This window comes from Pinus tabuliformis, chromosome J (genome assembly GCF_031772625.1).
Source record: "Pinus tabuliformis cultivar Carrire ecotype Pingquan chromosome J, CPIR1, whole genome shotgun sequence".
Lineage (NCBI taxonomy): Eukaryota > Viridiplantae > Streptophyta > Pinopsida > Pinales > Pinaceae > Pinus > Pinus tabuliformis.
This window is the reverse complement of record NC_142295.1, coordinates 451,404,393-451,424,321: the sequence shown is the minus strand read 5'-3', so window position 1 is coordinate 451,424,321 and position 19,929 is coordinate 451,404,393. Positions and strand designations below refer to the sequence as shown.

The window sequence follows — 19,929 nt, the reverse complement described above, 5'->3', positions numbered from 1 at the left end:
GATGATAATGAGCTCATTATTAGATTGAAATTTGATAAGGTAATTCTCCAAAGTAATAATTCCCATTTTTCTTCTGCTCTAGTAAATGTGAAATGGAGAGTGTGTAATGCCAAAGTGGTCAATTCTTAAGATTTAATGTAGAGACACGTAAACCTTGCTTTCATCCCTTTTATATTTGCTTGTCAAGATGATATGCCATCATTATAGTTGCCATTTGACTTTTTAACTATAATAACATTTTTGGCCCTTTCTATATGTGTTTTGCATGGGACACATCTCCACATTCATGGAGAAATAATCTGTTGTATTGTAATTTGTTAGAAATACTAGAGATGTTTTGATTTATTTTGTGTGCCAATGTTGGATTTCATTGCAGGAAAATTCTTGGAAGTTACAAACGATGGATCTAGAAGATATTTTCAATCAATACTTAAATCAAGAAAGGTGAGTGTGTTTTTCATGGGAATTGTGAGCAATGGCTTTGCTTTTATTCGAGAGCCCCTTAGTGGTGGACCTAATTTGATTCGAATTTTGAATACTTTCTTGGTTTTGGTCAAGGGCATGTGTAAGGCATCACTACATTAAGTGCAATTGTAAAATATACCTGCATAAATATTTGAACATATAATATATAAATGTTTCTTACTCACCAAAAGAAGGTGCTATTTCATAGAAAATAATTGTCTTCTGGTCAAAAATGTTAAACTTTTCTTTGCAATCACCATAAATTCCCCTAGAACTTATTCGATAATGTTGGATTTTAGAGATGCATGACAAGAAGCGTGAGAGAGAAAATAATAAATGAAGGATGTATTGCTTATCAATGGAGTCACTTGATACATCACCATTGGCTTATTTTTACATCAAGTGATAAATTATTTAGCTATTGCCTCAACAAACTTATTTCTAATTTGGACCATTAGCATCTATTGTGACCCTTTAATTTTAGGATTCTTAATAACCTAATCGAATATTAACACTCTCATCCCCCTTAGCACTAAATGTCAATTTTTGTTATACCCATGCGACCCTCCAATGTAAATACTAAAGGTTTATTTATTTATTTTTATGTTTAATGATTATATTTTTTTTTCCTTTTCTCCTCTCGAACAAGACAATCCAAAACATGTTTACAAAAGCATGATAATGAAATACAAAATACAAATTCTTGGCTGGTACTTGTTCTTTTGCTCCATCAGGTTGCTGCCGCTCTCGTAAATATATAATTCTGCCAATGGCATCAAATTCGCCTAAATAACTGTCCATGTTGAGCAATCCCTCTACTATTGCCCTAGTCGAGAAACCCACCTAAAGCAACCAACTATTTCAAATAAGAGATCATTATTCGTTTTGACACTATTGGTGTCATCCTTATTTTCCTCATCAATAGCATTATCAATGATACCTGTATTCCTTTCTTTCTATTTTTCATTATCTTTTTCTTTGAGAAGATCAACAACTCTGAATTTACAATTGCTGGCCATGTAACTCTTATTCTCTGTTGTTGAAGGGACCTTGTTTCCTTGCTTTTCTTTTCTAGAGATTTCTTGTATTCACTCAATTATTTTTCTTCTGCAATAATGGCTAATATCATAATGTCCAAGAATTGTGAAGGCAATTTACCATGCATTAATGCCACATTGTTGTAATTTTGGGATAAACTGTTTAACAAAATTCCTTTAGCGTCTTATTCTTGTACATTTAAACCTACCTTTGCCAACATTTTTGTCAGGGATCTCAACTTGTTTATGTGATTTGACATAGCTACTATGCTAGTCATTTTGAACCTAAAAGTTTGTTGTCTCAAAGAGAACTTAGCATGCAATGCTTTTGACCCAAGCAATACATTTAACTAGCCTCAAATTTACTTTGATAATCAGGATGGTGCAACTGAGCATTGGCTTAGTCTCACTAACTATTCCTAAATGTATTTGTGCACTAAATGCAACTGAGTTTTGACCCCTCAATTGTTGAAGCAATGGGCATTAAACTTTTCAAGAGGGGCTTCCATATCAAGGAAAATCCGCCACATTCTTTGCTAAATCTCTCAGAACTTAAAGAACATAAGAAAAATACCTTTGTCCTTCTACTTTTTATTGTGTCTGAGTTTTATTGCTTTATTTGCTTGCACACTATGGGGTCTTGTAGGAAATTCACAGAGTCTAAATGTCATGTGTCTGATTACAATTAAATGCATGATTTGATTTTTCTGCATGGCTTTATTGCTTGCACGGAAATTTTTGTCTAATAGGGGCTATTTGTGATGCTTAGCATCTTTTGTGTCACCTAATTGTAGCATCATTAGGCATTTCCTAGTGTTATCTGTTTGTCAGTGTCTCACCCTCTGTACAAATCTCTCTTCACATGTTGGGCTTTGTTTGTTTTGGTCTCTCTTGCCCAAGGATGTCTTTCTTTTTATATTATTTCATAGGTCTACATCGAATATTTTTTTACATTTGTTGTTTTTAATGTCTTTTTTTGCAGTGAATGTTAATGATGTGTCTATTGCCCATGGTTTTCTTCACACGATAATTTTTTGAGTGTAGTTTAAGGTCTTTATCCTAGGTCTTCTCTCTTTTGATGATGATGATGATGATGGTGGTTAAAAGATTCATAATTTCATTTAGCTACTTGTCTATTCATATTCATAGAGAAAATACAAGTTGACTGAGTGTTAGGCTAGAGAAAATACAAGTTGACTGAGTGTTAGGCTGTCTAGAGGAGAGCTTGCCACCTAACATTCAAAAATAATATGTATGTGTTGTGTTACCTAGTTTGTGAGCAGACTTGCTACTTTAACTAAGAGTCTAAGACCTTGCATAAAGTTTAAGACTTTAAGCTGAATTCTAAGTTCTTTAAACCTTATCACAAACAAGGACCCACAAGAGTTGATATTAAAACTATGATCCATCTTCAACCCGGTGCTATCAAGCGCCGACAGGGATCAAATCTTTCGAGGTGCAAACCTTTCCTCAAGTTTTTCACTCTAGAGATTTGCACTCAAAAAGAGGCTTGCACCTCGAAAGATTTGATCTCTCTCGGCGATTGATAGAGCCCGGTTTAAGATGGATCTAGGCTGGTTTAAATTATTTAAAATATTTCAACTTTGTTTTACATTTAAAATATTCTTCATGAGTTTTCCTCTTTTCTTACAATGGATTATAATTTACAAATAAATTATGCACACTTATATTGCTAATAATGATATTAAATTTTTATATATCTTAAATACTTATTATTTTCTACTTTGATAAAATTTACCTCACACAAATACAATCTAACTATAATATCTATTTATGCAATTTATTGAAGCATTATTTTCCATTTAAAGTATTATTATTATTAAACATATGCTTTTACTTCAGACAAAAACATTTATAATTTACATAATTTATATATTTGAGATACTTATTAATTTTAACTAGGATATATTTTACCTCACACAAAAGCGTTTTAACTATCATATCATTTTACGTGATTTATATTTCAGAAATACTTGTTTTTAACTTTAAGAAAATTTAACTCTCACAATTTTTGTTTTTAACCATCATTATAATTTAGTTAAATCATATATATGAAATACAAATTATTTTCTACTTTAATAAAATTTACCTCACACAAACACATTTTAACTATGATGTCAATTTACTTAATTTTTGTAGGCAACATTTTAGTTTTGTAAGTATTCCAATTTCATGCAACATTTCACATGTAATAAGAGTTGATTGTGTTTATTCAGTTTCATGTTTTGACAAATAATCTTATATGATTTTTTACATTACAGATAAAATCTAATCTAATATTTTTGAGGAATGAGGTGGTTGTAAGTTTTATAGCTCGGTGATTTTGTTTCCCCAATATGAAGCCAAACATAATCAAAATTTATAGACAAATAATTGTATTTCATCACTATAGGTTACATATTATATAGTTTAAGAATTTTTGAAAAACAAACATATCTTAATTGAAGATTTCGGCACTGATCCTCTTTCGCTAAATGAACTTTATACTCTTTTTTTTTTAATAAATTTTTATCTACGTTTTATTTTCTTTTGTGATCGATAATATTATTGTGTATATGTGTTTTTTGTTAAAAAGTTTAATTGAACCAACATATTCAATATTATTATTTATTTTTCATTAATTAGCGACATATTTTTTAAATTTGTTTAATGTAATGTTACGTGACAACGTCTCCCTCATATACTAGACTGTAGAGCGCCTCTCGGTGGAACAAGTGCATCATGAGAGAGTATATTTGGAGCTCAATCTTTGGGTTTTTCATCCACATAAATTATGGTTTCTCCTATCACCTCCTTGCCCTGGGTCTCTTTTCTTTATTTTTTTACATTAGCTTCCTTCGCTTCTGCTCTTGTAATGTCCTCGTTTGCTTTGTTATTGCTAGCTTTAGAACTCTAGATTGTTGTAACAAGAGTGTTATACTTATTGTTTAGTAGATCCAACTATGAGCTTCTTTGTTTTCAATTTTGCGTGCTATGAGCTCCTTGACATGCTAGTAAAGATCCATGGTTTTGGTGTATTTTGATTCCCTGCTTTTGGAGTAGCATTTGTCAAGGATAAGCTTCCCAATTCCTCATCCCTCATGCACATTGTAGTGTCTCTTTTTCAGTGTAACCCGATTTTCCATAGATTCCACTTCTCTTCTCGCAACAGAGCTTCTTTGTTTTCAATTTTGCGTGCTATGAGCTCCTTGACATGCTAGTAAAGATCCATGGTTTTGGTGTATTTTGATTCCCTGCTTTTGGAGTAGCATTTGTCAAGGATAAGCTTCCCAATTCCTAATCCCTCATGCACATTGTAGTGTCTCTTTTTTCAGTGTAACCCGATTTTCCATAGATTCCACTTCTCTTCTCGCAACATTTGAGTAACAGGTCTGGTTGGAAGCAATGATGGCTTCTACCTTAAATGTCTTCTTTTGTGATGAGGGCCATTCTCCCCACTACCCCATTCCTTTATTGAAGTTTGTGCCTATTACTCACCAAAAAGTGGGTAACCCCATAGGAGAAGATTTTTCTCTTTCTTTGGACTAGCTAGCTAGCAACCCTACATTGCTCAATACATGATGACATGCCATATTCCTCCGTCATTTGCATCGGTTAGACACCTCTCACCATCCAACATTCCTCTCTAAGGAAGTTGGGTCATCATTCAACGGGTACTTTAACCATCTTGCAATCATGTGTTGTTACTTAATGTTTGGGCATTCTAACATGGGTTAAGGGGTGATCTAGGTGATTGACCAATCTTGACTGTAAACTTGTTCCCTTACTTTATCAAGGAGGTTAGTTTTTGACACTAGTCTAATGGGACCTCATCCAAGGCCTTAGGGTTATAGGAGGGGCACTACTTGGGAATCTTGGATTGAAGTGGCATGTCCATGGTTTTTCCATACCACCTTCCACCATTCCCTAGATTTCATCTCCATTCTTTGGGCTTGTGGTCATTGGTTCATTGGGATTGGCACTCTCTTATTCGCATCCTTGAGTCTAGGCTATTTTTTTTTCCTTGGACATCGATGCAACTAAAAGAATGATAAAAACATAAAGTGGCCATAGTGAAAGAAAAAGAAAGTTAAAATGCAAAAGGTGGCTAGGACATTAATTGGCTCGTGGGAGAAAGCCTAGCATGAGCTCTACCCAATTCATTATCCATTACTCGGCTCTCAAGCACTTGATGCTCCATCACATAATAAAGGAACCCTTACATGTGTTGAGAAATCTAGGGTATTAATAGTTAAAAGGTTTCTCTGCTTGATAATTGCTTGTGATATACTTTTATTTCTAATCTTATAGTCTTTTCTTCGTTATATTATTATTGTGTTCTTTTCATCAAGACAATTACCAATATGCAGAATAAAAGACAAGTGACAAAGTATGTAAGCTTGTCAGCCAGGGTTAAAACCTCTCACCTCCTGAGAGGAAAACCCGATCAAAATTCTTCTTCTAGATCTTTAATTGATGAGTACCAAGACCATGACAAAGACCCTTGACTCTAGTATCCTCCCCAGAACCTTGTCACTAACCTTGATGCTCTGCCTCTTCTATTTCTCGACTTTCTTTCTGATCTCGAAGTACTCTCCTCGGCTCCTTCTAGAGAAACTCGGTCTCTATCCTTCAGACTACTTCTTTTCTGCTTCTCCTAGAGGACCGCGGTCTCTATGATCTTGATCTCTAGCTTGGTCACCCAGAACAAGTATTCCAGAAGAAACTTCCTTCAGTGACCCCAGAAGAAACTCTCCTTCGCTAACCCCAGAAGAAACTTCTCCTTCACTATGCCTAGAGGAAACTCTCCTTCGCTTGGCCAGAAGAAACTCTCCTTCACTTACCCCAATAAACTCTCCTTTGCTTGCCTAGAAGAACCACTTCTTCGCAATGCCCAGAAGAATCCTTCTTATCACTTCTTTGCACTTCTTATTTGTGGCCTCTTCTTCATACTTCTTCTTCACGGAATGCTTGTCGAGTTACTTCCCTCTAAGTAAGGTTGAGTGTGGCTATTTATACACTTCATTACATGTCCTTTAGGTCGACATGATCACAAGTAGTTAGGCCAACTTCTTCTAGCAAGTTCTTCCATCGTTGTAGGCCGACTTGAAGAGGATAAGTGACAAGGTCTTGGAGGATACTTTACATAGACAAGTTTGACCTTTTACAATGTGTAACATGATTTCATTACATGACAATGACTATCATTTTATGACTAGATGACAAATAATTCCTAAAGACTCTTAATGGGAGTCTTGACTCAAAAACAAATCCCTTGCTCATGAAATGCATGAAGCAAGAAATACAATAATTTTATTTTTCTTCTTTACATCTCATTAGATCAAATCATAATTACATGTTATTATGAAGACCAAACCTAGTTACACTTTTCAACAACGTGTCCCAACCTTGATGTGCGAGAAATTGAGTCATCATTAAGGGGTGAATGAATGCTAAATCATTAAAGGTAAGTTTGGACTCCTAAGCTATGCTCCCAATGAAAACATTATAAAGAAGAAGTAAAAGGTGCACCAGAGGGGTGGAAAAAGCATGCCAAGGGAAGGAGTAACTCATGCCTTCACAATTTCTCCCTCCTTACATCTATACGCTTAGGATGATGGACCTCCATCAATTGGTTCCATGGCCATGGTACCTTGCCCTGAAGTCCTTCCCCTCCATTGCCACCATTATCACAAGCACCTATGAATCGAAGTGTTGACCTAGAACATGTCACCTCCCCTTGCGGGTTTGAAACACCTAATATGGTTGACCATTTATCCATCCTTAACACAGGTACAGAACACTTTTATGGGACTTTGTCTAGTTAGATATCTGAAGGTGATATGAGTTTGGAGTGTTATTATGCCTTTAACAAGTAAGTATGGTCCACTATGATGCATCTATGGTCATTGTCCCTAATGATTGGTGGATTTTACTTGATCTTGAGATGATTTTGCCAGGATGTTCTTCACACTACAACAAAGGGCTTTGGGGCGCGTATTATATCTCTCCATTACACAACATGCTCAGGTTTTTTTACACTTTTCTAGAGAGCACTAATGACCTTGCATATGCAGCATTGCCCCTCCATAGCAGAGCGTTGGGTACTTTGGTGATTCCATTTAATGATTGACACCTCAGAGCACCCCTAGGTGCTAAAATGCTAAGCTCTTTTTGCTTGGTGTTGTATTTACTTGACGCTGTACCGATTGGACCTAGTGTGCCACTAGACTGGCCTTGACACTATTTGATGGGCGTTGCTTGATTTAGAGTTCAGATGATGATGGTCATCCCCAAGTTGACAAGGGAGGGCTTGTACTTGCACTTGGAGCCCCAACGATAAAGAGAGATGATGCCACATCGCCCATGTAGCCCTTTAGATGGTGACATAGGGTTCCTAGAGCATAGTTTTGACACATAGAGGCATTTCTTGAGGTCTTCCCTCGAGACTTGGAGTTGATTATGATGATGGGACATCTCGGTAGTCCATATCATGCACTTTTGTATCATTTATGGCCCAAAAAAGGCATGACATCATGATTTTGGAGGACATTGAGCCACATGTGTGGGATTTTATAGCATTATTTTGTTGTTTTGAGCTATGGGGTTGGCTTGTAACCCCATGTCTTGTCAAACACTCGAAATCAAAGTTGTTTTAGGGCTTGTAGGCTAATATTATTTTGTAAAGTGAGGGATAGGCCTCATATAAACAGAGGATCCCTCGCTCTCATTTATCATCACACTTGAGATTTCGACCCTCTCTTCTAGGGTATGAATTATTGTTGTCTTTTTCGGCACTTGTGGAGATGTGATTTTTATGGAGCATTTGCTATTGTATTGGAGATGTCTTTTTTGGGATTGAAAGGTCTTTTCTTGGAAAATATTGTAAGTTTATTTCTGTTTTTTCATTATTTTGCATGTAAATGAATTGATGCTAGGGTTTCTCTATGATCCATCACTAAACACATATTATTTGGTGGAAATCTTGGTTAAATTTTGCATGTTGAATATATTCTTCCTTGAAATCCATAGAAAAACTCCTAGTGTGCATCTTCTATTTAATTTCTCCCCTCACATAAAAAGATAGTTAGGGTTTTACAAAGTGGAAAACATATTTTCCCCCATTGCTTCAATCAAATGGCCTTTTTCTTCAATAATTTTCCCTAAGATTCCATCAACCCAAGTAGGATTAGGCACTATTAAATTTATGTTGATAAAAAATCTTTGAAAACTGAATATTTTCTCTTTTTTTGTATCTCCTAAGCTTTTTAAGGCAAGGTGTTGGGCTTTTTTCTAGGGCTGAATTGCTTATAGGGTCAATGTGGATGTGTGTTAGTGGATAAGAATGTAGGGTTGACCTCCCTATACCTTTCTAATGCAAAATCTAGCTTTCATGGTGGTAAACTCTCTCTAGAGGGTTGACATTATCTTTTCTTGATTAATTTTGTGCCTTAGAAACCTTAAATCCTAGCTAAGTATCAACTTGAAGCCTATTTGAGGGTTTATATTATTGCTTTGTTGATCTAATCTTTAAGTAAACCCTTTCCTTGACTTCTATATGGCTAGGTATTCCCTTATTATTGCATATCAATAAACCCTAGGGTGTAGGAGTCTTTATTTGGTCTAGGTGTATGATACATTACTCATTTACCAATAAGAACTGAGCCTTGTCCAATATAAGATATCTTTGCCTAGTTTATTTGCATCACTTGGAGCCTTATAACTAGAGTATCCTATAGGTGAATACACAAAAGTCTCCGTTGTGGTGAAACTCCACTAAACAATAGGAGGTAGATTGTTGAGGTGACAGTGGCAATCTCCCTCATTATTGCTATGGGATCTGGCCCTCACCTAGTGAATTCCATCATTAGGCCTACTAGATTTTGCGGCCACAATGCCTTTGTTTAGGACTGGTCTCTTTAATTGTTGAAGTCTTTGGAGCATCATATGGTAGATGAGGCTTTCTATATTCCATGGTTCTAGCTAGTGCGTTTGCCACTTAAATTACATACCACCAACATCACCAAGGTTCTTGACAATTGCCACTTTGAATGCTGACCATCATCGCCTTCAACCTCACTTGCATTTTGTTAGACTATGAGTCTCTAAACAATCACAAAGTCCGAGACCACCTACCTATGAGTTGTAATCCTTATCTATTGATGAAGTGTTGTATAGATCCACTAATGAGTTGTCAGTGAGATCTTGTTAAAATTGGCAACTAGGGTCAAATTCCACTTTTGGATAGCTCATTTGATGGAGATGATGATTGCATTGAATTCCTCTTTTCGAGAGGACCAAAATCGACCTAAAGATCATCAAATTCGAACAAGAAGAAATTTGTTTTTGAATGTCAAGGTCAACCACATCATCATGTAGGCTCATGAAGCCCAAGAGACATGTCACTTCACCCTCAAGGACTTGTATAAATAGAAGTGACCTCCAACCTCATTTGGCACCTCATTCACTCACACATTCTTCTTTATTCTTCTCTCATTGGTTCGTGCAACTATAGGGCATATCTTCTCACTCACATGTGTGGCAAGGAGGACGAATTTTAGATAGAAATGCAGGGTCGAAAATTTCAGAAGTTGACTGAAGTTTGACCAACATTGACCAAGGATTGTTTGACCAAGTTTGATTGTGATTTTGGAGGATTCTGGGTTGTTTGACCTGACCACATTGATTGGCACAAAAATTGAGATTTTCTAGGCTGTTTGACTTGTGTTGACCGCAGGTTTGTTTGACCATAAGGTTGACTTCAGGTTGATTGCATATTTTGTGACTGTTTTGGGCTAACTTTGACCACTGCTGAAGGATAAGTTTGACTGCCTTTGATCAAGCTTCAAAGGGGAAGTTTTGCTGTTGCATTAACCATCTTTGACTTTCAGATTAGCGCTGAATTTGATTGCAGATTTGACAAAGTTGTTTTGACTTTGATTTGGCAAGTCAATTTTGACTTTTTGTACTCACTCTTTGTTGAACATTTGATATAATAATATAAATAATTGATCAAAGGGTTTTCCCCACATTGGGGTTTTTCCATGGCATCCGTCAAATTCGGTGTTCTCTTGTCTTGGCTTGTCTTCTGCATTTTATTGTTCATGTTCTGTCTACAATTACTGTCAATGTGATTTATGGTTAATGTGATTGCTATTGGAAATCTAAATTGGAAATTGTCGTTGGGCTGCTAAAGGAACATTGAAGTAATTGTCCTAAGCATAGAACATACCATTGTTAATTAAAATTAACATGGTATCAGAGCACAGGTGAAGACAAAGCCCAAGCAAGAATAAGAAAAGCATTCACTAAGAGAGATCCGTTGGACAAGGACAAGCCTCAATGGCTTCTACATCTTACTTCAAGTATGAGGATAAGCTCAATGACAAATTTGACTATCATGCATGGAAGATGACTTTGGAATTGACTTTGGAAGAACATGATGCAATGGACTATGTGTAGGGAAAAGTGGTGGAGCTTCTTTCAAATGCACCTGTTGTTGCGAATACGAAGTATAAGAAAGGTGAGGTCAAAGCTAAGCAAATTATCATAGACTCCATTCAAAATCATTTGGTTGCCTGTATTTCTGATTTGGGAACATCTAAGGAGATGTATGATAAATTGGTCGGGATGTTCAAAGTGAACAATGCAAATCAAATCCTCTTTCTCAAGAACAAGTTGAAGGACATTAGAATGGCTAAAGGGGAGTCTATTCAATCCTACTTCATGAGAATAACGAAAATCAAGAATGACTTTCTATCTATTGGAGAAGTTATTTTTGACAGGCAGCTCTCACTCATTTCTATTGGAGGTCTTCCAAGACCATGGGATGTATTTGTTACCACCATTCTCAACAATGACAGGATACCTGGTTTCGATGAGTTATTAGTTAGATGCACTCAAGAGGAGACTAGGATGATGGAGAAAGACAAGCCCCCAAATGGAAATGAACCCACTGCTTTTTCTGCTCATGCAAAGAGGAAGAATAATGTTGGTCCAAGAAGACTACTCTAGAGATCATACTTGGAGATAATGCCCCCTGCCCCGTGAAAGGGATAGGTGCTGTCACTCTTCACTTGAATCAAGGTCAAACCATTCATCTACAAGAAGTATTGTATGTGCCCGATTTGAAGAATAACCTGGTGTCTATTTTTGCGATGGAAGATAAAGGCTTAAAGGTAGCTTTCATTGATGGAAAGGTACGCATTTGGCAAAGAAACCCTAAAGATGCATTTACACTTGGATTTAGGGTTGATGGTCTCTATCAAGTTGGAGGAAGTCCTTTGGGAGCTTTGACAAGCGATACTTCACTTCAATCTGAGCTATGGCACCGAAGATTTGCCCACTGGCATTACAAGGGTTATATGTATGCCTGAATTCAATATGAACCATGAAGGTGTTTGTCACGGTTGTGTAGCTCGAAAACTTACAAGGGGTCCATTCCCTCTTAGTGAAAGCAAGGCTACTGATATTCTTCAATTGGTCCATTCCGATCTATTTGGTATGTTGCTTGTAACGTCGTTGGAAGGATACCTATATTATGCAATCTTTGTGGATGACTTTTCACCCAAAACATGGATCTTTTTCTCGAAGAAGAAGGATGAAGTGTTCAAATGGTTCCATTCTATAAAAGCCTTGGTGGAAAATCAAACAGGGATTAAGATCAAAATATTGATGATTGACAATGGAACCAAATATGAATCAAATGAATTCAATGACTTTTGCAAAGAAGCTGGCATTAAGAGGGAGATAATTGTTCCATAAACTCTTGCGCAAAATGGCATTCCTGAAAGGAAAAATCGAACAATCGTGGAAGCCACCCATGCCATGCTCCATGATCAAGGTCTACCAAAGTTCTTATGGGGAGAAGCTGCCAACTCCGCTGTATATGTTTAAAATAGGAGCCCGCATTAAGCATTGGATTTCAAGACACTTGGGTAGATCTTCAATGGTTATCCCGTGTACTTTCATTTGCCTAAAGAGAAAAGAAACAAGTTAGAAGCATCTGGGAAGAAAGGTATATTTGTTGGCTATAGTGAAAATTCAAAAGCATATAGGATCTATGTACGTGGTCAAAGAGATGTGGAAGTAAGTCATGATGTCACCTTCGATGAAGATTCTTCCCTTGGGAAAGCTAGAGATCTCCCGATTCCAAGGAAGGACAATGATGATGCTACAAAAAAACAGAATGAATCTCGCCAGATGAGCCTATGCCCGATGTTGACGATTTGATGGATCCTATTGATCCACCTACTGGTGATCCCTTTACCTCAAGGAAATGACCCCTATGGCTCAAATATACTCTTGAAGATGCTGAAAGACATTTTGCTCCAAGATGGACATTTCGTGAAAGTAAGAAGCCGAACAGGTATCAAGGATATTTGGCTACTATGAGTACTATTGTTCAAGCTGAACCATGCATGTTTGAAGAAGCTGTAAAGCACCAAGTATGGAAGGATGCGATGAATGAGGAATAGGAATCGATCATGAAGAATGGTGTTTGGGAAGTGGTGCGTAGACCTGAGGACAAGTCTGTGCTCACTTCTAAATGGCTTTACAAAATTAAACATGGAGTTGATGGGAGTGCTGAAAAATATAAGGCCAGGATCGTAGCTCGTGGCTTCTCTCAAAAGGAAGGAGAGGACTATGATGAAATATTTGCACCGGTTGCCCAATATACCACGATCTAATCTATTATTTCTCTTGTTGCCACTCAAGGATGGAGCCCACATCAAATGGACATTAAAAATTCTTTCTTGCATGGCTCGATCAAGGAGGAAGTCTACTTGGAACAACCTCAGGGGTTCAGAGTTCAACATCGAAGGACACATGTATGCAGGTTGAAGAAATCCCTCTATGGCTTGAAGCAAGCCCCTAGGGCTTGGTATGAGAGGATTGATAGCTATCTTATGAAAATGGGATTTACGAGGAGCTATGCTGATCCAAACCTATACTTCAAGATTGAAAAAAACATGCCTCTCATCTTATTCCTTTATGTTGATGATCTCTTTCTAACAAGTGCCGACCCTCTCATTTATCAATGTAAGAGGGAGTTGACTTCTGAGTTCGAGATGAAGGACCTAGGGCTGATGCACTATTTCCTAGGCTTGGAGGTTTGGCAAAAGCCAGGTGAGATTTTCCTTTCTCAAGGAAAATACATTGTGAAGTTGCTAGAGAGATGTGGGATGGTTGATTGCAAGTTTGTGTCTACTCCGATGGAACTCAACTTCAAGAAGCTATGTGGAAGTGCTACTGGGCTCGAATTGGCAAACCCTTCCGAGTATCGACAACTTGTGGGGGCCCTAATGTTCTTGGTAAACTCTCGTTCGAACATATGCTTCGTTGTGAATACGTTGAGTCAATTTATGGTTGAGCCTCATCACATACATTGGATTGCTGCTAAGAATATCTTAAGATATCTTCGTGGCACAATCAACTATGGGCTGAGATACACTGCCGAGAATTTGAGGCTACATGGATATACTGATGCTGACTGGGCTGGCAATGTGGTGGATCGAAAGAGCACATCAGGATGTTTCTTCTCATTGGGGTCTGCTTCGATTTCTTGGATGAGCAAGAAGCAAAAATCAGTTGCTCTAAGCACTGTTAAGGCCGAATACATTGCAACTAGTATGGCCTGTTGTGAAGCTATTTGGTAGAGGAAGCTCTTCAGTGAGCTATTTGAACATATGTTGGATACCACTGTGATCTATTGCAACAACAAAAGTGGGATTTGCCTTTTAGAGAATCCTGTGTTCCACGACTGCTCCAAGCACATTGATATCAGTTACCACTTTATCCGAGATATGGTACAACGGGAAGCAATAAGGCTCCAACACATCAGGACCAATGATTAGGTTGCTGACATCCTCACAAAGCCCTTGGGGAAGGTCAAATTCTTAGCCTTTCGAGAGAGGCTTGGAGTCGTGGAAGGACCCTCCCATGAGGGTCTCGCTTGAGTTGGACATTGAGCTCTGGGAGCTCTTGGGGGCTTTGGGTACTTCTTGGAGCTATGAGCAACAATAGGGTGAGTGGTTCACCTTCCCCTATGATTGATGACATATGCATAGGATGAGTTGTTCACCTTCTCCTATGGCATATGAGTAAGATGAGTGGTTCACCTTCTCTTTTGGATGCCCAAACATACGTCCTACCCATGTAGTCCGGGACTCATGGGAAGTACCTCTCAAAGTTTGGAAAAGTGGATAGGGACCATAACACTACAGATGGATGCATTGTGTATTGTCGTAGTCTCCGTGTCTAGGATGCATGGTGTTCAACAACTTGATCTGGGATCAAGTTTAATTGGGGTTCTACCCTTGGTTATGCGAACTGACTTTTGTCAGTGGAGAGTGGCAAGGTCTTGTGACTCACTCTCTATCAATTCTTCTTCATTATCTATATTAGTGTTCAATAGAGCAGAGACGAGATACAAAGATGGTGCATGATGACATGATGGCATGATGATGGATGGATTGGTAGGTGGAATTCTCCCTAGTTAAGAGGGAGTGATAAAATTGCCAACTAGGGCCAAATTCCACTTTGGACAACTCATTTGATGGAGATGATGATTGCATTGAAATTCTCTTTTCAAGAGGACCAAAATCGACTTAAAGATCATCAAATTCGGACAAGCAGAAATGTGTTTTTGAATTTATGCCCACACGTGCAGATTGTTAAGGTCGGCCACATCATCATGTAGGTTCATGAAGCCCAAGAGACATGTCACTTCACCCTCAACGACTTGTATAAATAGTAAAGATAATCAAATTCAGACAAGCATAAATGTGTTTTTGAATTTATGCCCACACGTGTAGATTGTCAAGGTCGACCACATTGTCATATAGGCTCATGAAGCCCAAGAGACGTCACTTCGCTTTCAACGACTTGTATAAATAGAAGTGACCTCCAACCTCATTTGGCACCTCATTCACTCACACATTATTCTCTCTCCTCCTCTCATTGGCCCGTGCAACTATTGGGCATATCTTCTCACTCACACATGTGGCAAGGAGGATGAATTTCAGATGAAATACAGGGCCAAGAATTTCAGAAGTTGATTGAATTTTGACCAACATTGACCAAGGATTTTTTGACCAAGTTTGACGTGATTTTGGACGATTTGACTTTGTTTGACCAGGCTGCATTGATTGGCACAAAAAATGAGATTTTATGGGCTGTTTGACTTGCGTTGATCGGAAAGGTGACTTCAGGTTGTCCAAGTTTGACCACATATTTTTTTGACTATTTTGGGCTTACTTTGACCACTGCTGAAGGCTGAGTTTGATTGCCTTTGATCGAGCCTCAAAGGGGAAGTTTTGCTGCTACGTTGACCATCTTTGACTTTTTGGTTAGGACTGAATTTCACTGTAGATATGACAGAGCTATTTTGACTTTGATTTGGCAAGTCAATTTTGACTTTTTGTACTCTCTCTGCTGAACATTTGATATAATAATTAGAAGAATTGATCAAATGGTTTTCCCCACATTGGGGTTTTTCCTTGGCATCCGCCAAATCTGGTGTTCTCTTGTCTTGGCTCGTCTTCTGCATTTTATTGTTCATGTTCTATTTACAGTCACTGTCAATGTGATTTATGGTTAATGTGATTGCTATTGAAAATCTAAATTAGAAATTGTCATTGGGCTGCGGAAGGGACATTGAAGTAATTGTGCTAAGCATAGAACATACCATTGTTAACTAAAATTAACAGATCTAGATCTTAATTGGTCAAATCCATGTATTATAAATTGGTATCATGAGATCAACACCACGAATAGAGAATGACTTAAAGCCTTTTATGCCATTTTTTGTTGTGCTTGCTTGTATTATTTCTTAACACGGTATCATAGCCATAGTGAAAAAGTGGTGATAATATTAGAGTTCCTTTAGTCTTAAGAGCCTAATAGCTCCCTCATGATAGTAATTCATAAGATTGATGAGGAAGGGAGTAGATTCAAGTTCAAGTTAAGTTTGAAATATATCTTGGACCAATGATCTACTGTGGTTGGAAGGCAGTTTTATATGCCAAACAGATCTGCAAGTTGTTGATTATAAATTTAACATCATGAATTTTTGTTAAATTTCTTCTTTAAATTTCTATAGCTAAACGAGCATATGTCTATTGGTTCTTGCGAGGTTGTTGAATCTATTTGGTGTTGAGTGGAATATTTGATCTGGTGGTGGAAGCAAATTGTTGTTCCATGATTTGTCTTTGAAAATCCCAAATTAAATTTTGTTGCACATATTTATTGGATGTCCTTTATTCCAAGATCTATTGTAGATTTGTAGATATGTCTATTCTATATCTATTTTTATTGATGTGTGAAAAATCTATGTAGTTGGTTCAATGGTGCCACGACATTCATGTGAAGAGAAGGTTGCCTTACCTCCCAAATTTGTTCAAGAGATCCCCCTGTGTAGATTCTGTGAAATTTTTAACTTTTGTAGCAACTGGAAATTATTCTTCTGGCTGTAAATTATTTTTGTATTTTATTTGCGACGACAAACAACGAATAATTCACAATTTCAATTTTCACCAAAATAAATACTGTGAAAGATAAACTGGAAATTGAGAAAATATTGTGGCACACACAAAAATGTAACAACGTTGTTTTTGGACGAAAGTCCCCAGAAAAAACCCAATGTGGGAAAATTGGTGCAACAACTGAGGGTTTTTATTATTAAGCAGTAGTGAGAAAATTCTGAGTACAACTAGATGTCGAAAGTTGGCAATCCTACAGAGAAAACACAGGTAAAAATTTTGTGAGGAATTTTCCTCACCCTCACAAGCAATCCTGGTTCAATCAAGCCAATCGAACTAGCTTTGCAACTGCCTCTGCGCAGGCCTGAAATTCGCTAGCTCGAAACTAATTCGAATCAGCGACTGATTGATTGCCGCTGGTCTAGAATCCTATGGCTTGGCCCTATGGAATTTCTTTTGACCATTGTTCCACCGGGACGCGTCCCCCAGGGTCGGGTGCACGCACCCCTCGCACCCCATGCACCCAGGACGGGGAGATTGTCGGGGGCGCGTTTCCCCACGTCCCCCTTTTGGGGAGACTCGGGGAGACGCAAGGGGGTGCGTTTCCCCAGTGTGTTAGACTCGACTCCTTGAAAGGGATACATCTGGGCGTCCCTCCGAAAATGGGGTTCTTCTGGGCTTCCCCCCTTCATTTTTGGCTAATTACCCTTTATATAAAAAAATGAAAATTAATTTATTAAAAAAAACACTAAACTAACAAATAAAAAATAACATGAAAAGTTAGGTTTACATTTCATTCTGTCACCATTTCATTCTGCTCCAACCTCTAGCTCTGTTGCCACCGCTGAACGCATTTTTTCTTCCGCCATTTCACTCTGAGTCTGCTCCCATTGTGCCCATGAGAGCTCACGCCTTATCCTCCTTCTGCTGCTCGACCTGTCCACGCAGCGGTTGCTGCGCCACCAGCCGTCCACGGTTACCTTGCTGCTCCACCAACCCTCCATGTAGCATTGTTGCTCCACGACCCGTCAGACCTGTCCACGTAGCGCTACTGCTCGAGAGTCCACGCAGATGCTGCTACACGCAGTGCTGCTCCACGCGCTGTTGCTGCTCCAAACTCCACGCAACGCTGAGTCGTCGATCTTTGCTGCTCCATGCAGTGCTGAGTCGTCGATCTTTGCTACTCCAGTCTCCAGACTCCACGCAGTTGCCCAGGACCCTTTCAGACTCCACGTGGTTGCTCCAGACAGTGTACAGTAAGTTTCGCTGCAATTTTTTATTATTATTTTTTTTTATGTTTCAGTGTTAAAGTTTTATCATTTATGTGGCATTAAAAAACTCAGAATTGTAAATTGTTTGTCAAATTCACGGTTTAAATTTTTTTGAAGCAATATCAGTGGTAATAAAAATTTAAAAATAAAAATTAAGAATTTTAATTTCTGTGAACTTAGAAGTTAAAACTATACAATTTGGAAACCAGTTGGCACTAGGCAGTGATCACTTAGAGTGAGAATAGTTTCTGTTTTTTTAAATTTAAAATTATAATTTATTAAATTATCAGTTTTATAAATTGGTTACTCAGTTTTATAAATTATCAGTAGTTTTAAATTTTAGATTTTGAAACCCTTCTTGCAGGGCATTAAATAATACAAAATCTGCAAAATAAATTATTTGCAAAATGAGTGACAGCAACCAAAGTGGCAGTGACAGTGACAGTGAAACTGAAAGTGAATATGATCCTCAAACTGAAACAAGAAGTCCTCTTCAAACTGAAGCTCCATCAACAATGAATGAAACCCATGGCAATAGTGCAGCTAGTGCTAATTGCATTCCAACGACTCCAACCCCATCAAAGTCATTGGCAGAATATGCAAAGGGGACATTTAATCCAAGCAAACCTCTTTTTCTTTATGCTACCAAAACGTTTGGCTCTTCAACCCAACCAAAATCGGGAAGCAAAAGAGGTGGGACATGCCATTGGAAATGCAACGTTTGTGGCCATTCTTGGGCTAGGAGTTATAGTCGTCTCAGGATGCATCTTTTGGGTGTAGGTGGCAAAGGGGTTAGTATATGTTCACATTTAACCATGCTGCAAAAATCAGAGCTCTTGAGAATGCAAAGGGCATGTTCTCAAGCAAAAATGTCATGGCCCAAGCTCAACAAAATTTTAATGAAGCCACAAGCTCAAAAAGAAAATTAAAACTAAAAGAGATGAAAGATATGCCTCCACCATCTCCTATTGGGACTAAGGGTTCCTGCTTTTGTGCAGTGGGACCAACTCTTGTAGGGATGTATAGTAAGCTGAACAATGATGATACAGATGATGCCATTGGCAGATTTCTTTTTGCTAATGGAATTCCTTTCCATGTTAGTCGTTCTCCTTACTACAAGGAGATGGTCAAGGCAATTTCAGCAACAGGACCCTCATATGTGCCCCCAGGTGAACATAAGTTGAGGACAGTGATATTAGAAAGGCAAGTGGCCAATATTAATGTGCAAAATGAAACTTTGAGGCAAACATGGGCGAGGGAAGGTTGTTCTATTGTTATGGATGGGTGGATAAACATTGCCAAACGTCCACTTATCAACATCATAGTTACTTGCCGAGAGGGGGCTTTCTTTCTTAGAGCTATTGATTGTTCTGGAAAGCGCAAAGATGCAGCTTTCCAATTTGAGCTTCTTCGTGATGCTACAGAGGAGGTTGGCTCTACAAATGTTGTACAGGTTGTGACAAATGCAGCAACAGTGTGTAAATCAGCAGGATTAATGATTCAAAGTAAATACAGACATATTTTCTAGACCCCTTGTTGTGTACATGCACTCAATAATGCATTGAAAGACATTGGCAAAATTGAGTGGGTATTTAACTTGGTGACAGTTGCAAGAAATGTGCAAATGTTTATTTGCAATCACCACACCTCCTTAGCCATGTACAGGTCTCATAC

The 19,929-nt window shown here is 38.0% G+C and overlaps 1 protein-coding gene across 2 annotated transcripts in view; it reads left to right on the top strand.

Annotated features, from left to right (window-relative positions):
- Window positions 1-19,929, top strand: part of LOC149227767 (uncharacterized) — a 104,330-nt gene that overhangs the window by 34,692 nt on the left and 49,709 nt on the right. For both annotated transcript variants that reach the window (XM_089377920.1, XM_089377921.1), the window contains exon 2: window positions 377-444. In XM_089377920.1, coding sequence (XP_089234046.1) covers window positions 377-444 — 68 coding nt within the window. The remainder of the gene's footprint in view (window positions 1-376; window positions 445-19,929) is intronic.